The sequence below is a fragment of the Myxine glutinosa genome, chromosome 8 (genome assembly GCF_964187855.1).
Source record: "Myxine glutinosa chromosome 8, kmMyxGlut1.1, whole genome shotgun sequence".
NCBI lineage: Eukaryota > Metazoa > Chordata > Myxini > Myxiniformes > Myxinidae > Myxine > Myxine glutinosa.
The window spans coordinates 68,736,855-68,757,397 of record NC_136268.1 but is presented as its reverse complement, the minus strand read 5'-3'; the positions used below and the strand labels follow the sequence as shown (position 1 = coordinate 68,757,397).

At 48.4% G+C, this 20,543-nt stretch overlaps 1 protein-coding gene across 1 annotated transcript in view; it reads left to right on the top strand.

The window, feature by feature from the left end:
• Positions 1–20,543, top strand: part of LOC137432569 (clusterin) — a 68,211-nt gene that overhangs the window by 11,667 nt on the left and 36,001 nt on the right. Inside the window, exons 4-6 of the mRNA XM_078783369.1 lie at positions 1,008–1,156; positions 8,957–9,130; positions 19,912–20,338. Of these exons, the coding sequence (XP_078639495.1) occupies positions 1,008–1,156; positions 8,957–9,130; positions 19,912–20,338 (750 nt within the window). The remainder of the gene's footprint in view (positions 1–1,007; positions 1,157–8,956; positions 9,131–19,911; positions 20,339–20,543) is intronic.

Genomic DNA, 20,543 nt, shown 5'->3' with positions numbered 1-20,543 from the left:
TGTGACGTCGGTGGTTTGACCTTTGACCCCGTCCGAATCAAAACAAAGATTTAAAAAATAGTCCATGCTGCTTCCTTGCTTCGTACTCTCAGCGTTTAGAAGGATAGAGTCGGGAAAACAACCATAGGTTGAGAATAATAGGGCGCGCTTTGATGGGTCGGAATGGCCTCACGTCCTCCAGCGTCGAAATTCCTTGAAATTAAATTCATATTTTTGGATTTGTGATTTCAAAAAGTATTTCAAACGTCTTCTTCTACTTCTTCACCGAGCAGCTTCATGAAACTTCTTGCAATGGATTTTCATCCCTATCTATCTATAATTCCAGTAATCTCTGTGTGTATGTGTGTGTGTATGTGTGTGTGTCTGTGTGTCTGTGTGTCTGTGTGTCTGTGACCGCTGTTTCTCGACAACCACGGGTCCGATATACTTGAAACTTGCCAGGTATATTGCTGGGGACCTGAGGATGTGCCTTTTCAAGGTTTCATATTAATCGGAGAAGTAGTTACCGAGCTATGGCGATTTAGCCGTTCGCCGTTCGCTTTGGCTTTGCGAATGGACCAAACCATTTCATGTAAATAGAGGGGGGGGGGGGTTCTACCGTACTCGCAAGCCGTTCGCTTTGGCTTTACGAATGGACCAAACCATTTCATGTAAATAGAGGGGGGGGGGATATAATTTTAGATATATATATAGTACGGGCACGCTCTAGTGTTGTAAATTCCTACATCGTGGTTACGGAATCCCAGTTTGAAATGCTAAATTTGAATGTGTTTAATTTTGTTCCTTCTAACACTGTTACTGCCTCGACATCCCACAATTGCTATAGCAACTCTAGTTTTAATTCTCTCTCTTAAATGCAATAGATCATACATTATATGGTGATTTAATTTATTTTTTCAAATTTTTATTTATTATTTATTAATCATTTAATTTTTACCAACTTGTATTAAAATAGTTATGATGGAGAGCTTATGTACCCCCTTTAGTTCAATGTTTGCCATCCCCAGGAATTTCTCACACCAGTGAGCGTTTCATGGACCACGAGTTACAGAAAAACTTCCGTGGATTCAAGAATCTTAAACTGTATGCAGACAGAAATGATGAAGGACTGAATAGAATGAATGACTGGCTCAAGTCATTCGAGGAGAAGAAACAGGTATGTTCTGGGGAAGATTTTGTCCCCAACTTGCGGCAGAGGGTACAACCACCACGAAGAGGCATCCCTAATAGTTGTAGACTTAGGAGGTTTTTTCCACAGATAGGTGAAAAGTCGAGGAACAAATGAGTGGAGATTAGCGATGAGTAATGGGAAAGTGGACGAAACCAGCTTATTTTGAATGCGAGTGTTCAGGGTTAAATGGATCTTCGTTGGGGAGGCCAATTTTGATACATCCCAACAATTGATGTCATAATCATGTGCTTGCAAAAGAAAGCTGCAGATTGGTTGCGCTGCTTCTACTTGTGGCAAGAGAGAAAGAGTGGCTGGGAGGTGGCGGGGTGTAAAGAGCGAGGGAAGCATGCGATTGGGGTAGATTTACACGAGATTGAACTTTAAACCCTTTAAATTATGGACTTCTTCCTGGCCGAATACAATATTTGTGCCCTGATCTTTTGTGGTGGTTCTGAGGACCCACCACCCCACTCCAGTTTCCCCCCTACCCCCATCCTCCACTCCAGTTGCCCCCCCCCCTTCCCTCCTTGATGCTGGTGATGCTGTTACGTAGCAGGCACTCCACCCTGTAATCCTGCCATTCAGGAGGATATTACAGAGCAGGGCATTCATCCTGACATCGAACCCAGGTGGGAATTTGGAAGTTGACCAGGTTGTTGGCATGCAAGACCTATTCATCCAAAAACTCGAGAGTGCAAAGAACACCTTACCCTGCACAGCCTTGAGAAAAAGGACATGGGAAGGGTCTTTTCAGCTCTTGCGTTGCGTTTCTGAGCACAATGTATATTTCTTACGAGTCATGATTTTATCTGAATTGCGATATTCCCCGACACTGAGAGCGCGAGCTGCAAATTTGATTGGTCGTAAAATGGCGTACTAGTACCCAACTGCAAAGCCGCAATGAGCCGGCGAAGCCAAAGCCTCTTGCCACTATTTTACCCATCACTATGGCATCAGTAGGTTAGGTAGATGGTAGTAGGTTGGTGTAGTAGGTACCGTACCTGGTAAGACTTGGTAAAAGAGAAGAGCAGACAGTCCTCCCCAATACCTACATACAATAAATGTCACAAGAAGCTTAAGGAAGTAACTATACGATGTGCTAGCTTAAGGCCTATTTTAAGAAATCTTAACTGGGCTTAACATACGTTTTCACAGTATGTGTGTAGTCTTCTAACTTCAGTCGCTGTCAGGGCTGGTTCTTTCCGGGCACTGCGGCTTCCTCCACCAGAAGAAGTTAGCTTGCAGTAAGATCAGTGCCGACAGATCAGACGATAGCGCCGTTTCAACGGCAATGTGTGACTGTCGTTAATCAAACCGAGCTTTCTTTCTTTATGTAACCCGCTTATACCGTATTTCTGGCCGTGAAAAACTATCCCCGACGGCCGCGAGATTTCTAAAAAATAATTCTTCGTCAATTTTAGAATATTTGATGCCGTTTTCAGCGTCCGAAACGCGTAATAAGCTTTAAAAAAATATTTTTTCAAATGCTCGAATCTCATTGGTTCCGGTGTTTGGTGACGATTTTCGTTGAAGATAACGAGGTTGGTTTTAACGTATTTTAATTACAAATTAGAGGTGCATTAGATTGTGAATCAAAGAAAGACGGGTGAAACAAACTCCTATTGAACTTTTTCGCAATTGTTTTATGCAAACTTCCGCATCCGGTCGATGGCGGCCTCCATTGCGTGATTTGGTTTTAGAAATATTTTTTCAAATGCTCGAATCTCATTGGTTCCGGTGTTTGGTGACGCTTTTTGTTGAAGATAACCAGGCCCGTGCGGGCCGAGGTTGGTCTTAAAGTATTTTAATAATAAATTAGAGGTGCATAAGATTGTGAATCAAACAAAGACGGGTGAAAGAAACTCGTATTGAACGTTTTTCAATTTGTTATGCATACTTCCGCATCCACAAGATGGCGGCCTCCATTGCGCTTCGGAATTCTCAAGCCAAGGCATAATCTGGTTTTCGACATAATACGTACGCGTTTATTGACAACACCGGCTTCACCGGCTAATATTTTGTCTCAGTAGCCTGCTGCCAAACTGCTGGTTTTTGGAAGTGCCACCAAGGTGATTTGTGTTTTACAGTGATCAAGTATATAATTCAATTGAAATAAAATAAAAGTTTTAAAGGTTGTAGAGAAAAATAAACCATTGAATCAGAATTTTACCGGCGTTGATGCACCATCTTTTACACCACCTTATTTAACACGTTAAATAATTATTCGTGCCTGTTGTTTGTGCCCTTTATATCGTCTCTAATAACAGTAAGTTTCCTTTTTGGAATAGTTTGACTGTCAGACAAAATATATATATTACGCCTCTGTGCGCATGTGGCGATCAGGATGAGATTCCGTACAATTTGCCAAATTTAAGGCCAAAGTAATCCAAACTGCAGGTTCGTGCTCCGATCCATGATTCTGATTCATGTTCTATGGTTATCAAATACACAATTCAATTGAAATAAAAGAAAAGTCTTAAAGGTTGTAGAGAAAAATAAACCATTGAATCAGAATTTTACCACCGTTGATGCACCATCATTTACACCACCTTATTTAACACGTTGAAGGAGCTGCGCTCCAACGCGAGTCGAAAGAATTGACGCGACCAAAGACGGAATTCGTCCGAGTTGCTTTATTGAAACAAAACAGCTCAGGTATTCTGAAAAGCCCGTTTATCGGGCAGCAATATATATACACATTTATGCCCGGGCGTTTGCCCGGGAAAACCGAGACCGGGCATGCCCAGGTGTCAAGGGCGAGTCCTGGCAAGTCGAGGCTGGGCATGCCCGAGCGCTTTGGGCGAGCCCTGGAAAGGCGAGAGCGGGCATGCCCGGACGCTCTGGGCGAGCCCTGGAAAGGCGAGTCTGGACATGCCCAGGCGTCCTGGACGCGGCCTGGCAAGTCGAGGCTGGGCATGCCCGGGCGCTCTGGGCGAGCCCTGGAAAGGCGAGAGCGGGCATGCCCGGGAAAGACGAGACCGGGCGTGCCCGGGAGGTTCGGGCGTGCCCGGGAACAGCGAGTCCGGGCATGCCCAGGAGAGGCGCGTCTGGGCCCGTCCGGACGAGCCCGGCATGGCGATCGCGCCCTGGCCGCGTCCTGGCAGGTGCAAGGCGATTGTGTACATTGAGTGGGAACCGCAACACACGCCCCTCCAGAATCGACCTGCACCGGCAGGGTCAATTTAAAGGGGGTCTGGATGACCCGGCCGAAGCGACCCCTGGAGGGTCGTGGGGGGGGGGGGGGTCCGATCCGGTGGTGGGTGGTCGAGCGGGGGGAACTGTAGACGGGGGGCGGCCTCGCCGCGGAGGAAGGGCCAACCGTGGTGGTCGGTCGACGTCCACGTGCGCCGGTTTGAGGCGGTCCACAGACCACCCGGTCCGACCGGCCGCCGACGTCGACGACGAAGGACTTGTCGCCCCGTCGCAAGACCCGGAAGGGCCCGTCGTACGGCGGCCGGAGTGGCCCCCGGTGCGCGTCATGACCGCTCGCACAACCCGTTGGCTTGGGGGTGGTAGGCCGTGGTGCGGTGCAGCGTGACCCCCAACGAGCGGGCGACCGCGCCCCAAAGTTCGGACGTGAACTGTGGGCCACGGTCGGACGAGATGTCCGCCGGTGCGCCGAAGCGCGCGACCCAGGTGGTCATGAACGCCTGCGCCACGTCGGCGGTGGTGGTGGAGGTGAGGGGCACGGCCTCCGGCCACCTGGTGGTCCTGTCCACCATGGTGAGCAGGTGGGTGAACCCCCGCGATGGGGGCAGGGGACCCACCAGGTCCACGTGGACATGGTCGAAATGCCGTGCAGGCACGGTGAAAGGTGCTAGCGGGGCCTGGGTGTGGCGGTGGACCTTGGCCCGCTGGCAGGCCATGCAGGCGTTGGCCCAGTCGCGGATGTTCTGTCGAAGGCCGTGCCAGACGAAACGCGTCGACACCAGCTTCTGAGAAGCTTTCCGGCCCGGGTGAGAAAGGCCGTGGATGGAGGCGAAGATGCGGCGCTGCCAGGAAACGGGCACGATGGGGCGAGGCTGGCCCTGGGAGACGTCGCAGAGCAGGACGGTGCCCGCGAAGGGGATGTCGGCCAGGCGTAGGCCCGTGTCCGCCGCCCGGAGGGCCTGCACCGAGGTGTCGGTGGTCTGGTCGGCCGCCATGAGCGCGAAGTCCACGCCGAGGTGGACCGCGTTCGCGATGGCCCGAGAAAGACAGTCGGCCACAGCGTTGTCTTTGCCGGCGATGTGCCGGATGTCCGTGGTGAATTCCGACACGGCGGAGAGGTGGCGCTGCTGGCGGGCCGACCACGGCTCCGTGACTTTGGCCATTGCGTAGACCAACGGCTTGTGGTCGACGAAAGCCGTGAACGGGCGGCCCTCCAGGAGGTGTCGGAAATGGTGAACGGCCAGGAATAGACCGAGCAGCTCGCGGTCGAACGTGCTGTATTTTAACTTGTTCGGCCGGAGCTGCCGGCTGAAAAAGAGCGAGTTGCTGCCAAACCCCGTCCACCCATTGTTCATGGACGGCGCCCACCGTGTAGTTGGAGGCGTCCGTAGTGAGGGCGATGGGTGCGTTGAGCCCCGGGTGAGCCAGCAGCGTTGCGTCGGCGAGGGCCCGTTTTGCGCTCGCGAAGGCCGCGTCCATGGCCGCGGACCAAACGATGTCATGCTTAGCCGGCTTGCCCCGGAGGGCCTCGTAAAGGGGCCGCATGAGCTGAGCAGCGCGGGGCACGAATCGGTGATAAAAATTCACCATGCCGAGGAACTCTTGTAGGGCATTGATGGAACGGGGATGCGGGAACGTGGTGATGGCCTTGACCTTGGTCGGCAGCGGCATGGCCACGGTCTTGGTGATGCGGTGGCCCAAAAAGTCAACGGTCGTCGTGCCGAAGTGGCATTTGGCCGGGTTGACAATTAAGCCGTGCTCGCTGAGGCGACGGAACAGTGTTCGGAGGTGGAGGAGGTGCTCGGCGCGGGACGTGCTGGCGACGAGGATGTCGTCCAGATAGACGAAAAGAAATGGCAGGTCGCGCAGCACGCCGTCCATTAAGCGCTGGAATGCCTGGGCCGCGTTCTTGAGGCCAAACGGCATCCTCAAAAATTCGAACAGGCCGATCGGCGTGATGACGGCCGTCTTCGGGACGTCGGCCGCCCGGACAGGTACCTGGTGGTATCTCCGTATCAGGTCAATTTTGGAAAATATGACCCGTCCCGCCAAACGGGCGGAAAAGTCCTGGATGTGCGGGATCGGGTACCTGTCGGGGGTGGTAGCGTCATTGAGGCGGCGGTAGTCGCCACCTGGGCGCCATCCGCCCCCCGGCTTTGGCACGATGTGCAGTGGTGAGGCCCACGCGCTATTGGAGCGCCGCACGATGCCGAGGTGCTCCAACGCGTCGAACTCGGCCTTTGCCACGGCGAGCTTGGCCGGGTCGAGGCGGCGGGCCCTGGCGTAGACCGGCGGGCCCGTAGTGGGTATGTGGTGCTTGATCCCATGCCGCACTGCGACGGCCGAAAACGTCGGCCGCGTGAGGGCCGGGAATTCCGCGAGCAGGCGAGCGAACTCGTTCGCCTTCGGGAGGGCGCACGCCAGTTCGGTCGGCGCGGAGCTGCTCATCGTGCACGCCAGGGAGCTGAAGGTCTCGGCGTTGACAAGGCGACGATGTTTGACGTCGACCAGCAGCCTGTGCGCGCAGAGGAAGTCGGCGCCCAGCAAAGCCATGGGGACGCAGGCGGTCACAAAGGTCCACTGAAAGCGCTGGCTGCCGAAGCAGAGGGTGACGTCGCGCGGGCCGAAAGTGCGTATGGCCGAGCCATTAGCAGCGACCAAAGAGGGGCCGCAAACGGCGTCCCGCCTGTCCTGCTCGGAGGCGGGTATGACGCTCAGTTGGGCGCCGGTGTCACAAAGGAAACGCCGCCCGGACGCTTTGTCCCGAATAAATAGCAAGTTGCCCGAGTGGCCGGCTCTCATGGCTGGGAATGAACGCCGGCCCGGCCGTTTCCCGACTTGCCGAAAGTGCACGGGGGTCGGCACATCCGAGCTTTGTGTCCGAACCTGGCGTGGTAATAACACCACGCCTGGTCAGGTGGAGGCTCCGGCCGTCGTGTCGGAAGCAGTCGGCGCGGCGTGGCGGCCACCAGTTGCACCGGCAGTTCGGCCTCTAACCGCGCAGGGTGCTCGGGCGTCGTGGGCGTCGCCTCGGACGGCGGCAGGCTCCAGGTAGCCACGCCGATGTGTTGGCCCGCCGAGGAGATCTTATCGGCTTCCCTGGCGAGGGCGCGGGGATCGGTGATCGACGTGCCAGCCAGGGCGAGGCGTAGCGGGTGAGGCAGCTGGCGAAGGAACAGCTTGCGGAACAGAAAATCCAGAGAGTGCTCACCGAGCAACGAGAGCATATAGTCCATGCGCTCGGACGGGCGCATGTCACCGAGCTCGGGCAGGTCGAGCAGGCGCCGTGCGCGTGCCACCGGTGAGAGGGCGAAAGCATCGAGGAGGAGCGTCCTCAGCGCGTCATACTTGTCGGCAGCCGGCGGGTGCTCGAGGAGGCTCAGCGCGCGGGCCGCGGTGGTGGAACCGAGCGCTGCCACGACGTGGTGGAAGCGGGTGTCGTCCGCGGTGATGCCTCGCAGGGCGAACTGGGAGTCCGCCTGGGCGAACCAAACAGCCGCGTGAGCCTCCCAGAAGGTAGGCAGTTTAAGAGTCACTGCCGTGTCCATGTCGGTATGTCACCAGTGAAGGAGCTGCGCTCCAACGCGAGTCGAAAGAATTGACGCGACCAAAGACGGAATTCGTCCGAGTTGCTTTATTGAAACAAAACAGCTCAGGTATTCTGAAAAGTGCGTTTATCGGGCAGCAATATATATACACATTTATGCCCGGGTGTTTGCCCGGGAAAACCGAGACCGGGCATGCCCGGGTGTCAAGGGCGAGTCCTGGAAAGGCGAGTCTGGACATGCCCGGGCGTCCTGGACGCGGCCTGGCAAGTCGAGGCTGGGCATGCCCGAGCGCTCTGGGCGAGCCCTGGAAAGGCGAGAGCGGGCATGCCCGGACGCTCTGGGCGAGCCCTGGAAAGGCGAGTCTGGACATGCCCGGGCGTCCTGGACGCGGCCTGGCAAGTCGAGGCTGGGCGTGCCCGGGCGCTCTGGGCGAGCCCTGGAAAGGCGAGAGCGGGCATGCCCGGGAAAGACGAGACCGGGCGTGCCCGGGAGGTTCGGGCGTGCCCGGGAACAGCGAGTCCGGGCATGCCCAGGAGAGGCGCGTCTGGGCCCGTCCGGACGAGCCCGGCATGGCGATCGCGCCCTAGTCGCGTCCTGGCAGGTGCAAGGCGATTGTGTACATTCAGCGGGAACCGCTACAACGTTAAATTAGTTATTCGTGCCTGTTGTTTGTGCCCTTTATATCGTCTCTAAAAACAGTAAGTTTCCTTTTTGGAATGCTTTTCTATTTAGTTTGACTGTCAGACTAAAAAATATATATTACGCCTCTGCGCATGTGCGATCAGGATGAGATTCCGTACAATTTGCCAAATTTAAGGCCAAAGTATTCCAAACTGCAGGTTCATGCTCCGATCCACGATTCTGATTCATGTTCTATGGTTATCAAAATACACAATTCAATTGAAATCAAGTAGGTCCTCGATAATAGACAGGGAGTGAACCAATTGCTTAACCCCGCTTTTGTGCTTCGTTCGTCGAGTAATAACCTATGGAATCTTGCGTGACTGTCAGTAATTAGATCTAATACAATATATTAAGGATGCTGAGATCCTAATGAAGGATATGGTGTTTCATCTGTATTTCTTAGGCTGGACTGGAGCAGCAACAGGCAGCAGAAGAGAAGTTGAAAGAAGAGCTTAGAAAGTGCAGTGATGATGCTCGTGTGGTCTGGGCGAACGAGTGTAGGCCATGTCTGGAGCAAAGCTGCCATTACTCATACTTCATCTCCTGTAGCTATGGTCCACCTGGCGTCAGTGGCTCAGTGAGTATAACTTCCTCATGGTGGCTTTTCTGCTTAGTTTGTAGTTTTATATTTTATTTGTTTTTTTATTTATGTTGAAGGCTACAGTCACAGACTATACAGTCTTCATCGAGGCCAGGCCTTAAAATAACTGCTAAATGTGAGGGAAAATAAAATAATTGCATTGATAAATGTGGGAAAGAGATATAAAAGAGAGAAAATGTAAAGATGAGGATTGAAAATGAGTAAGAAAAGTGTGTGATGAAAAGTGTTTGATGTTTGTTTGCAAGAAAGAGAGATTAAAGCTCGCCCGGTAGCCATCTATACTTTGGGTGAGACAGAAACTAAGACCAGCAATCCTGACACGGAGAGTGTAAGATGGTTCCGGGCACCACTTTAACGCTCCTAAGTCAGAACTGTCGTACTACCCTGAGCGGTTGCTGTATACAACACTACAACCTACTACCTAAAAAACTGGTACAACCGGATGGGTATTTTTAGGAGACTCCATCTCCTTACTGGATGGCCGGTGGCTCACTAAGAGAGCTCATATGCCCTTTAACAGGTATTGTTTTTAGCCCTGGAGGGTGTCACAGTCACCCTTCCCACTGGCAAACCAGTGAGGGTAGTCAGCTTAATCGCCGACTACCCGACTATACGCCAGGTAGCATACATGTTACCAGTGGCAGTCAAGAAAGAGACTTACATGACTAGTATGTCGGTTCGGTCACATTCCTTTATCCTCTTTATTGAGAGTGAAAACTCCATGAACTATGCCAATTGGGGAAGGGGTAGAGAAATGGGGGGAGGGGAGAAGAGGGGGGAGGGGGAGGGGGGAGGGGAGAAGAGGGGGGGAGGCGTGAGGGGGAGGGGGAAAAGGGAGGGGGAGGGGGAAGGGGATGGGGTAGGGTGGAGGGGGAGGACGGAGGGGGGAGGGGAGGGGGAAGGGAGGGGGAAGGGAGGGGGAGGCGGAGGGGAGAAGGGAGGGGAGGACGGAGGGGGAGAGGGGAGGGGAGGGGGAAGGGGGAGGGAAGGGGAGGGCCAGTCAACAATGACGTTGCAGTTCTCATGGTCTGAGAGCAGCACAACAATCGCGACATCGTCCTGCATCTTCGCAACAGCACGAAGCGGATTTTGGAGACTCACCGATCCTGTGACGCCCTCCAGTACCGGCGTTGCCGGGCGGGGGAAGGGAGACCCGTACATTCCCAACCCGTACATTCGCCCTCTCGACTCAAGCTCACTCGGACAAAAGCCTCGCACAAATTACACCATGAAGGCCCAATGGCCATGTCTATGCCACAAATCAAGTACGTGAGCGAGTCAGCCGCACTGAATTGAAAATATATAGAATGCTCATACTCCATGAAAAGTGAAGCCGCCGTGTCGCCATCTTGGTTAGCACGACTCGACCAACTCGCTTCGTGGATCTCGTTTGTTTTGAACGTGTCCCAGATTTTAAAAGCCAGACAACTGTTAAAATGCCATTTTGTGCGGCAATAAACTGCTCCAATCGGTTACGGAAGGGTTGTGGAAAGACGTTTCACAGCTGTTTCAAAGACGTTTAATTCATATCGCACAAAATCGACAAAAATCGACACAAAACACGATCGCATAAAAGGTGAAAAAACGCAATCGCTTTTCGCTCTGAATTACGTGCAAACGCGTGACGGAAATCACCATCGCCCAGCATCGAGTGCCAACCAAGATGGCGCCCGGTAGCTGCATCTCCACCTATGTGGTGTGAATGGCAATGGTCATTCGATATACAGACTTGGCATTTAATATGGAATATTTTTTTTCTGGGGGTGAACTTACTTTTCAAGATGTCTTAGAACCAAAAGTTCATTGGAATTATGTTGAAATTATTCTAGATTTTGTTAATGTGACCTTTAAAAGAAACAAAAACCACATTTGACATTTCGAAACAAATAAATTGATCCTTGAAAGTGATGTAAACTGATATCGAACTCAATTCATGGACAGTACTGTGTTAAACTTCTGTATGTTTTCCAGAAGTATCTCTTTATTTTACACATTAGCCAAAATTTTTTTTAACAAAAACAAAAGTTAAATTACGACTGGGATTACCGACAGTAAAATTACAGTTCAGTACTTCGTGTAACCCCCACGAGCATTCAGGAGAGCACGTACACGTTGAGGCATGCTGTTCACGAGATTTGCCAAGGTTTGGACAGGAATCGCTTGCCATGCAGTGACAATAGCCTGCTGCAATTCACGCACAGAGGTTGGCTGCTGGTCCTAGTGGTCGATTTGACACGTTAATTCTGCCCACAAGTTCTCTATCGGATTCATATCCGGGGACATGGCAGGCCACTCCATATGCTCTACACCACGGTCAGCAAGAAAGTGTTGGATCATGCGAGCACGATGAGGCGGTGCATTGTCATCTTGGAAGACAAAGTTTCCTCGAAAGGCTGCACGAGCAAATGGAAGCAATGTTTCTTCCAGAATGGCACTGTACTTGAACTGGTTCAGGTTTCCATTCAGAACAACAACGTCAGTTTTGCCCCCTGCATGAAAAGTAGCCCAAACAGTCACCCCACCACCTCCAGCTTGGACTCTTGGCACTACACAAACTTTGTTGTAGGCTTCATGCACTTGTCTGCGCACTCGGACGCGGCCATCTTGACGATAGACCAGAAATCTAGACTCGTCACTGAAGATCACATGATTCCAGTGTCCTGGCTGCCATTGACGGTGCTCTCTGGCCCACTGCAATTGGCGCTGGCGGTGTTGTCTGGTCAGGCATGGCTTTCTCAGGGGACGCCTGGCACGATAGCCTGCTTGAACCAGTCGTTGGATGACTCGCCTTCTGGATACAGGCACATTTGTCAGTTGCTGCCACTCAGCCCTAAGCCGATTAGCTGACTTGGTACGGCCATTGCGGACTAACCGGTGCAGCTGGTGATCATCCCTCCTTGTGGTTCTGCGGGGACGTCCTGGCCTCGGTATTGGAGTAGGGACACCCCTCTGAGCATTTCGTTTCAGGATCTTTGACACCTGACCTTGAGTGATGCCATATCGCCGAGCAATAGCACCCTCTTTCATGCTGTAATTTCGTAAAGCCACCACTCCATGACAAACAGCATTGTCGAGTTGACGGACCATCTCCAGAGGAAGCGGCAATAACTTTTGGAGACGTGCAGCAGTTGTTTTCCACTAATACAGAACGCAACAACCCTTGTATACCCGACTGTGAAGCCAATCGTCAAATGCACATGTCCGTACATTTTGCCACGCCACCTGTGAGATAATCCTGTTGTTGACTTCTTGCTGCGACAGACAATCAGTGACATGGTTCTTTTAACAAATAAATCACCAAAGTGTAAAAGAAACTCACCAGATTGATATACTGAGTTAAGAAAGTAAACCCAAGTCAAGAAAAAAAATATATTCCATATTAAATGCCAAGTCTGTATTTTCAGTTCAGTGGTCTGGCGGCGGGGATGGAACATCACGTGATCGCTCTGAGCGAAACAGTCTGGCGGCGGGGATGGAACATCACGTGATCGTTCTGAGCGAATCAGCGAGCTGCTCTGGCACATTCTGAGATTCCGTGTATAATGTTCCTCGCTGAAATGCGCTGAGGTAAATATGAATAAAAAATATGGATCTCGTCAAATATTTTGAGGTAGGCCATGTTCGTCCCAGGCTCAATGGCCATGTCTATGCCAAATATCAAGCACGTGAGCCTCTCCGTTTAGGAGTCTATCGGTAACATTACACACACACACACACACACACACACACACACACACACACACACACACACACACACACACACACACTGTGTTTTATATATATAGATGTGTACTATATTTTGCATTCTTTAGTAAACTTTTATATATTCCCCGTCAAAAAAACAATAGAAACAAGAAAAAAAAACATTTGAAAAAAATGTAAAAACAGAGGAATGAAATCTCAAATACAAAACAAACAAAAAAAGAAACAAGGTAGGAATGACATCACAATATGACACCACAGTCCTTTTGGATTGTGGATTGCCATCACGACATCCTTTGACGTTGTCCCGTCAAAATCACACAACAAAAGTAAAACATAGGTCAGGCTTTGAACCCAGGCTAGACAGCACAGAAGTGAGTATGCATACCTCTCGGCCATCCTGCCAGTCCCAAAGCTCTATCAAGGTCTTGTAAATGTCAAAGGTAGGATTACTCATCCACAACCCAAAAAAACTTTAGAGGGCAAGCAGGATAGGAACACAGAGAATGTTACATGCATGTAAGAAAAGCAAACTTAATGGCGTATTATAGAACAGGAATAAGAAAGAGCTTATCAACTTACACCCTGCCACCACCACTCTCCAGCTGCACAAACAAGAGAACTCCACACAGTGCCAGTCAAAATATTTTGTGTTTTTCAACCATCTGCCATTAATATTGAATTACAGTCGTTTCATCCATAAATCAATTCAAAAGGAAATTTTAATTGAGGGATAATTAAGTGACTTATTTATACTTTGCAAACATGTTCCATATGAGATATTTAAAACACCTTTCAGGAATCAGAGGTGAATATTTTACTGCCACATACTGAGCTTATAACTATTTGGATATTAAAACAATCACCTGTGAGGTTTTTGACTTGGTTGGTTATTAAAACAATAAGCTGTAAAGTTTTTAACACGGTTGGCTATTCTTCAAGGTCTTGCTTTAAGACTTTAATTATAATACTCCGGACACTTCCAACACATTCCAGAACATTTTGAACTTGCTATTATTAATGTGGCAAACACACGCATTTTACTGCACAGGGTATTCCAAAAAGAGCTGGCCAACTTTGGTTGTTAATATATTTAGTACCACATATGATACAACGATACCCTTTATTTTACATGATACAGAAACTCAAAGTTTTCTTTATTTTCAGGTCTGGTGGTTTAATGTAAAAGAAAATGGCGACTCCACAGGAGAAAGCTCAGTGTGTCGAATGGTTCATCGAGACGAGATCCGACACGCGAGTTCAGCGTAATTTCCGTACAAGGTATGGAAGGAATCCGCCATCGCAGACTATTAATCAGAGAGTGGTGCAAGAGGTTTAAGGAGACGGGAAGTTGTCAGAAACAGAAAAGTACCGGTCGACCAGGCACAAGTGCAGCAGCCGTTGAACAGTGCGTGAATCATTTATACAAAATCCCAGAAAATCGATCCGATACGCATCCAGAGAACTGGCACTACCACCCACCACTGTAACAGGATTTTGCATAAAAGACAAACTTTATTCCTATAAGGTGCAGATTCTGCAGGAACGCAATCCAAATGATGGACCCAAACGCATGGCGTTTGCCTTGCAAATGCTCAGCCGCATAGAGGATGATGAAGATTACTTGAAAAAGGTCATGTTCACAGCCAAAGATTGCTTTCATGTATTGTGGAAGGTCAACCAGCACAATGTGAGGAGCTGGGGCCCTGAAAACCCCCACGTGGTCATTGAACACATACATGATAGTCCAAAGGTCAATGTGTGGTGTGGCCTTCTCCATAACTGCTTGGTGGGTCCGTTTTTCTTTGTGGATGATACAGTGACCGTAATAATTTACATGAACATGTTGGAAGGGTACGCCTTCCCACAGATTGAAGACCTGCAACCCGATATCATTTTCAATAGGATGGCAACTGCCCTCATTGGGCCTTAGTCGTTCAAGCCATCCTGAATGAAAAAATTTCAGGTCACCGGATTGGCCAAGACGGACCAACCGCCTGGCCCCCACGATTGCCAGACATAACCCACCCCCCCCCCTTGATTTAAATTCTGTGGGGTTTGCCAAAGATGACCACAACATCAATGTGGCAAACCTGCAGGATCTTCATTCTCGGATCACAGCTGCATGCACACTGGTGGACGCAAACATCTTGGGCCGAACATGGCAAGAACTTGTGTACCACCTTCGTGTCCTGCGCACGACAAACGGAGATCACTTTGGAGTGTATTGATGGTGTGCACAAAACTTTATGAGTTTCTGTATCATATAAACCAATTTAAACTAATACAGGCGAACACCCTGCATTACCTAATTTAAGCTTTCACAGTTGGTGGTGCTCAGATTATTATGACATTTATGATACACTTGGATGCGTTCATAACAATCACAATCAGACACAATTGGTCTGGGGAAAGGGAAGTAGAATGTGGATGTGATAAAAATTAAGGTGAATTGATCGATCAAATTCATGAAACCAGAGTTTATGAACAGAATATGTTCCACATGTTCTGAGTATGAATATGTTCGTCCTTTCCACGAACGTCTATAAAATAATGCCGGCTGATGGGACGCCCATTTTAACGTTCATCCGAGGGACGACACACACTGATAAATCACCCGACCTGTGAAACACCGGGATGACAGTTTGTAGGTGGGTCGGGATTCTAACGCAGGCTAGACAGCTCAGAGGAGTGCATACTTAGTTATCCTGCAAAAAATAATTTAACAACACTGGAAATACATATTACTGTGTGCTTCTTAATAAATTATTAAAGTAGAAAGGAAAATCATTTACATAATGGTTCAGCACGACACATCCTTTTGATTAGCATGCGTCTGATTACATCAACATGATGTGATAGCTTGCTGTTGGCTTCATGGTCAGGGTGGCTGGTTTGGGATCTTCGGGTCCCGTGCTGCATATGATAGAAGAAGAATCATCATGTGAAGAACTTGAATACAGGAAACTACAAATAAAAAATACCCGAGCTAGGTCATGATGAAGTGACCAGTCTATGTAATTTGAACTCAAACTCACCTTGCTTGGATGAAATCAATCATTATTGCTATTACCAGCAGAGTACCTGCCTTACGGGCCTTCTTTTTCTGAGCGTGTAGCACATTATTCTGATGTATTGCTTTGTTTGGGTGGTGTATAGGCAATAGAGCACTTTTCGTTCACTCCTGAAAAAGAAATTTGTCTGCCCTGTCTGTCTGTCTGAGCACGATATCTCAAAAGGTTATGGAAGGATTCGGACAAAAATTGGTGGACAGGTTGGGTGTTCAATTGATTCGATTTTGGTGAATGTCCCGATCCGGATCCAGATATGAGAATATTTAATTTTTTTTGAAGTAATTCTTCACCATTGAGAAGAACCACCTTTTTTAGAGGCCACTTTCCCCCACAGAGCAGAGGTTGGCCTTTTTCGGGCACCATGGTCCCCTATTTGAAGCAATGTTTTACAGCCGCATTCCCTTCCTGCCGCCAACCCTGTTAGTCATATCACCTCTTGCGACACACAGGGAATTACCAGTGAACTGGTACTCAATTTGCAGACCTTGGAAGGATGACAGGCTGGGTCAACCCTCCTGGCATTAATTCAGCGATTGACCAGGATTCGAACCCAGGATCCTAGGATCCACAAGCCACACCCTAACCGCTAAGCAAACACCAGGCTCCTCTTCACCGTTGAGAGATACGGCCAAAAACTATACATCGCATGATATCTCAAAACGTTATGGACGGGATATGACAAAACTTTGTTGATGAGTTGGGTAGATGACAAGAACAAGCCGGCTAAATTTTGGTTCATGTCCAGGTCCAGATCCAGTTCTGGCCTACAAGTGGGATACAAAATATAAACTGTTCAGCCTGGCGGTGGTATGCTCTCTACCGTAAAATGGGGTGAATAGGGACAGCAAGGTGAATAGGGACACAAACTGAAAAAAAGTTCGGAAACTTTTTTCGCTGAAAATTGATAACCATACTGATTTGTTGATATTTGGGTTGAAAGTGTTCTCTTGTTTTTTTTAAAAGCAACTTATAGTCCCTATTAACCCCATATATGGGTTAAATAGGAATAAATAGGATTTTTATGGCTGTCCCTATATAGGGACAGTCACTAATACAAAAAAAAAAATCAAGAAATAGGGACAGTTTGGAGAAACTTTTTATCCCATTTTTTTTTTCATTGGCACCGTGGTTTATATTGTGGGTGCATATTATGTGCATCCATCTGAGCTATCAATTTAGCAATAAGTTGGAAACTCAGGATTGTTTCTTGATTATTATTTTTTTGTATTAGTGACTGTCCCTATTCACCCATAAAACGGGGTGATCACCCGTAAAACGGGGTGAATAGGGACAGCCATAAAAATCCTATTTATTCCTATTTAACCCATATATGGGGTTAATAGGGACTATAAGTTGCTTTTTAAAAAAACAAGAGAACACTTTCAACCCAAATATCAACAAATCAGTATGGTTATCAATTTTCAGCGAAAAAAGTTTCCGAACTTTTTTCAGTTTGTGTCGCTATTCACCTTGCTGTCCATATTCAACCCATTTTACGGTACTGAGTGCCGTTCTAGTTCACGTTATTTTCATCAGTGAATGAATGGGCACAAGAGAATCATCCCCAGAGGCAACTTGCAGCAACTCGTGAGGCCAATGCCATGTCAAGTCGAGGCTGAGAGGTAGACATTTTTTATATTTCTGTTACGTGCTCCTCCCCAACCCCTGGTCATGGTGTACCTCCGAGCCCCGAGAGGAGTCACGGCAGAAAAATGTGTTATTCTGTATGTCAAAGATCAATGGTGAAGCCACACCAATTGTTACCAACAAACAAATATTGTATTAAGATCACACAAGAATAACAGTACAACAACAATAGTAATCAATTGTACAACCAATATATATTTCCTATGATGGTACCATCAGGTTCGTACAATATAACTCACTGTGCTCCAAGTGAGCGAAAAGAAGAACATTCCCCAATGTCTCTATTCCGGCATCAAGCCCAAGTCGATCCGCTCCAGCGATCGTCAGAACGATGTCCAATCAAGCCCAGAATCCCGTTCGGATGACAGTCAGTCACGTGGCCAAAGCTGCACAAAGGTGCCCTCAAGGTGACGGGGAAACCCAAAGGCGCCCTCCAGGCGACTGGGAAATCACACCCTCGGGTATGGATGTTTCACGGCTCCAAACCGGCAAATCGCAGATTTACCTTCAAAATCCACGTTACACACACACACACACACCAGATAAACGTCTGGATGCGGTGAAAATAGTTGAAGCGAAGCGAAAAACCGTGCGCGATGCGCAAAGCGCGCGAGTCAAAATGGCCGACGGCCCATTCTCGAGGCGCAACAGCACGACGATGATTCTCCTCGGAATCAACCGCCAAAACCTGACACGCAGATTGATCTGTCACAGCAATAACAACTCTGTCGCAAGAATCCCTTTCCCGGTGAAACCCGAAGTTTGCTAGTGACCTCCGTTCGTCAACGTTTTCTCCAGACCTCGAAGCAGCTAGGCTTCTTCCCCGACTCACTCGCTCCGCCTTCTCCTCTTCCTCTTCGTCGTCGTCCGGTTGCAGTTTCATTTAAAACATTGACTTTTTTACCTTTTGAAAATAGTAACCTCTATCTCCCTTAAACGACAACAATAATTGTACATGGAATCAAAAATGTTTACAGTGGATGAAAACCACAACAACGGAAGTGACGAATCCGTAACATATAAGATAGGAGGTAATATAAAGTAGCAGTGCTAATAAGGTTTGCTGCCATATCATTAAAAAGTGTCACCTGAATAAAATGTAAGCATGGTGGGGATGGGAGAAAATGAAAGAAAGTGGATTAAATATATGGGCAAGAAGGTATGAATGTTGAAATTGTGAAAAGATCCACCATTTTGCATTCTGTATTTTGTAAACATCGCTGGTTGATTAATTCAGAATGTACAATTGAAGTTAAAAATTTGCTCCTTATCCTCTTGGTGATGCTTCAGATGGTGGAGATGAAAGATTAAAAACAACGTTTTCTGTTTCTCTCCACTTTATATACTAACCCACTCCCACACCTTCATTCTTTCCCTTATGAAAATACAATCAGGATTGCCATATCTTTTGATACCTATACTGAGAAAAATAGTGAGTAAATAAAAAAGAGGAAAATAATATTGCTTAATGTATTCATTTGACAACCTTTGTAGTCTCAGTGATTAATTTGGTGATTTTGTTTCCCGCAAGGCTAACCCCCGCTCTAGCAGGGAAAATGGCCTTAAAATGCATGTTGTGTTGTTGTTGTTGTTGTTTCCCAAAAGTTTACTCTATGCACTAAAACGCTTTTTACCTGCGAGGTGTCAAGTGTACAAAAGCTCCACGTGGTTGTTGGTGTGGTCCTTGTTGGGGGTCGATTTTTGAAATGTGCACCCATTTTATTTTTTTTAACCCCACTCACATTTGTCCCTTGATTCCACCCACCATGGCACCCAGACAAAATAATATGGCCGCCATCTTGGTTTACTGGTAGGCATTAGACATCAGGCCTCTAGGCCTCTGCTCATTATACACTGCCCTGGTTTGTTGTGTCAGATTTCCATTGGCTTTGTTTGGGTCGAGTGTCACTCATGATGAGGGACCCTGAAAAATCTAATCGATTTCGAAGAAGAATTAGTAGTAAGGTTTAATCAAGTCCGACAGCACGCACGGTATGCGCCTCCCTGAAAATATAGCTTCACGTAATTTTTGAACGGCCCCATTTTGGGGTTAAACAATCCATGACCGTGTGACGAATCAGCTCGTTCTGATATAACCGTGGGGAGGGTGACATAGATAAGAGGTGTCGAGTTATTTTTTAAATAGCGCATTAAATGTGTTTCTCAATCATGCTGCTCATCTTTTAAGAATGCTTTAAATGCACGTTTCCCAATCAACCCTTTACTGGATTTTGTCGCAGGTTGTGACCACAGTGCAGTCATTATTGTTGTTATATGTAAGAATCAAGTGCACAATCCATCAAATGATGGTGTTGGTGTGTGATTTTTCCACAGATGAGCAAACTCTTTGAGCATATGGACTCCCTGTTTGGACCGGGTCGACCACACGGAAGTGAAAATGTTAGCTCCACCAATTATCCATTTAATGGACTGGCGTCACACTTTGACAGCCTCAAGTACAACATCAATCGAATGTTTGAACGCACCACACACATGCTCGAAAACAGTGCCCCGGCATTCCGAGGAATTCTTGGTCCTGAGTTTCTACACTGGTTCCGAAGTCCGTCGCCTCCTCGACTGGCCCGGAGCATTCAACCTTTTACGTCACACCTTGGGCTGTGGAACAACGACCCGTTCTCCATGTCTCATCCGAGTGACCCATTCCGTAGCCCTTTTGGATTATCCGAAAGGCTCTTTGGTTTTATGAGAAAAATGGTCGAGAAATTTTCAGCAATTGGATCTCCAGCACTGCAACCAATAAGTAAGATTTCCCACTGAAGATTTCCCACACCAAGACCGAGTCCTTGTTCTTGACTGTTGTGCTTGTGTGCTTCCCTCTCTCTCCCCCTCTTGTCTCCCGCTCCCTTCATTGTATGTTTTATGTGTCTGTGCATGTTTTCATGTTCAATGCGTTAGCTCTTACACGAGCCTGGATTCTGTACAAAAAAATATATATATACATATAT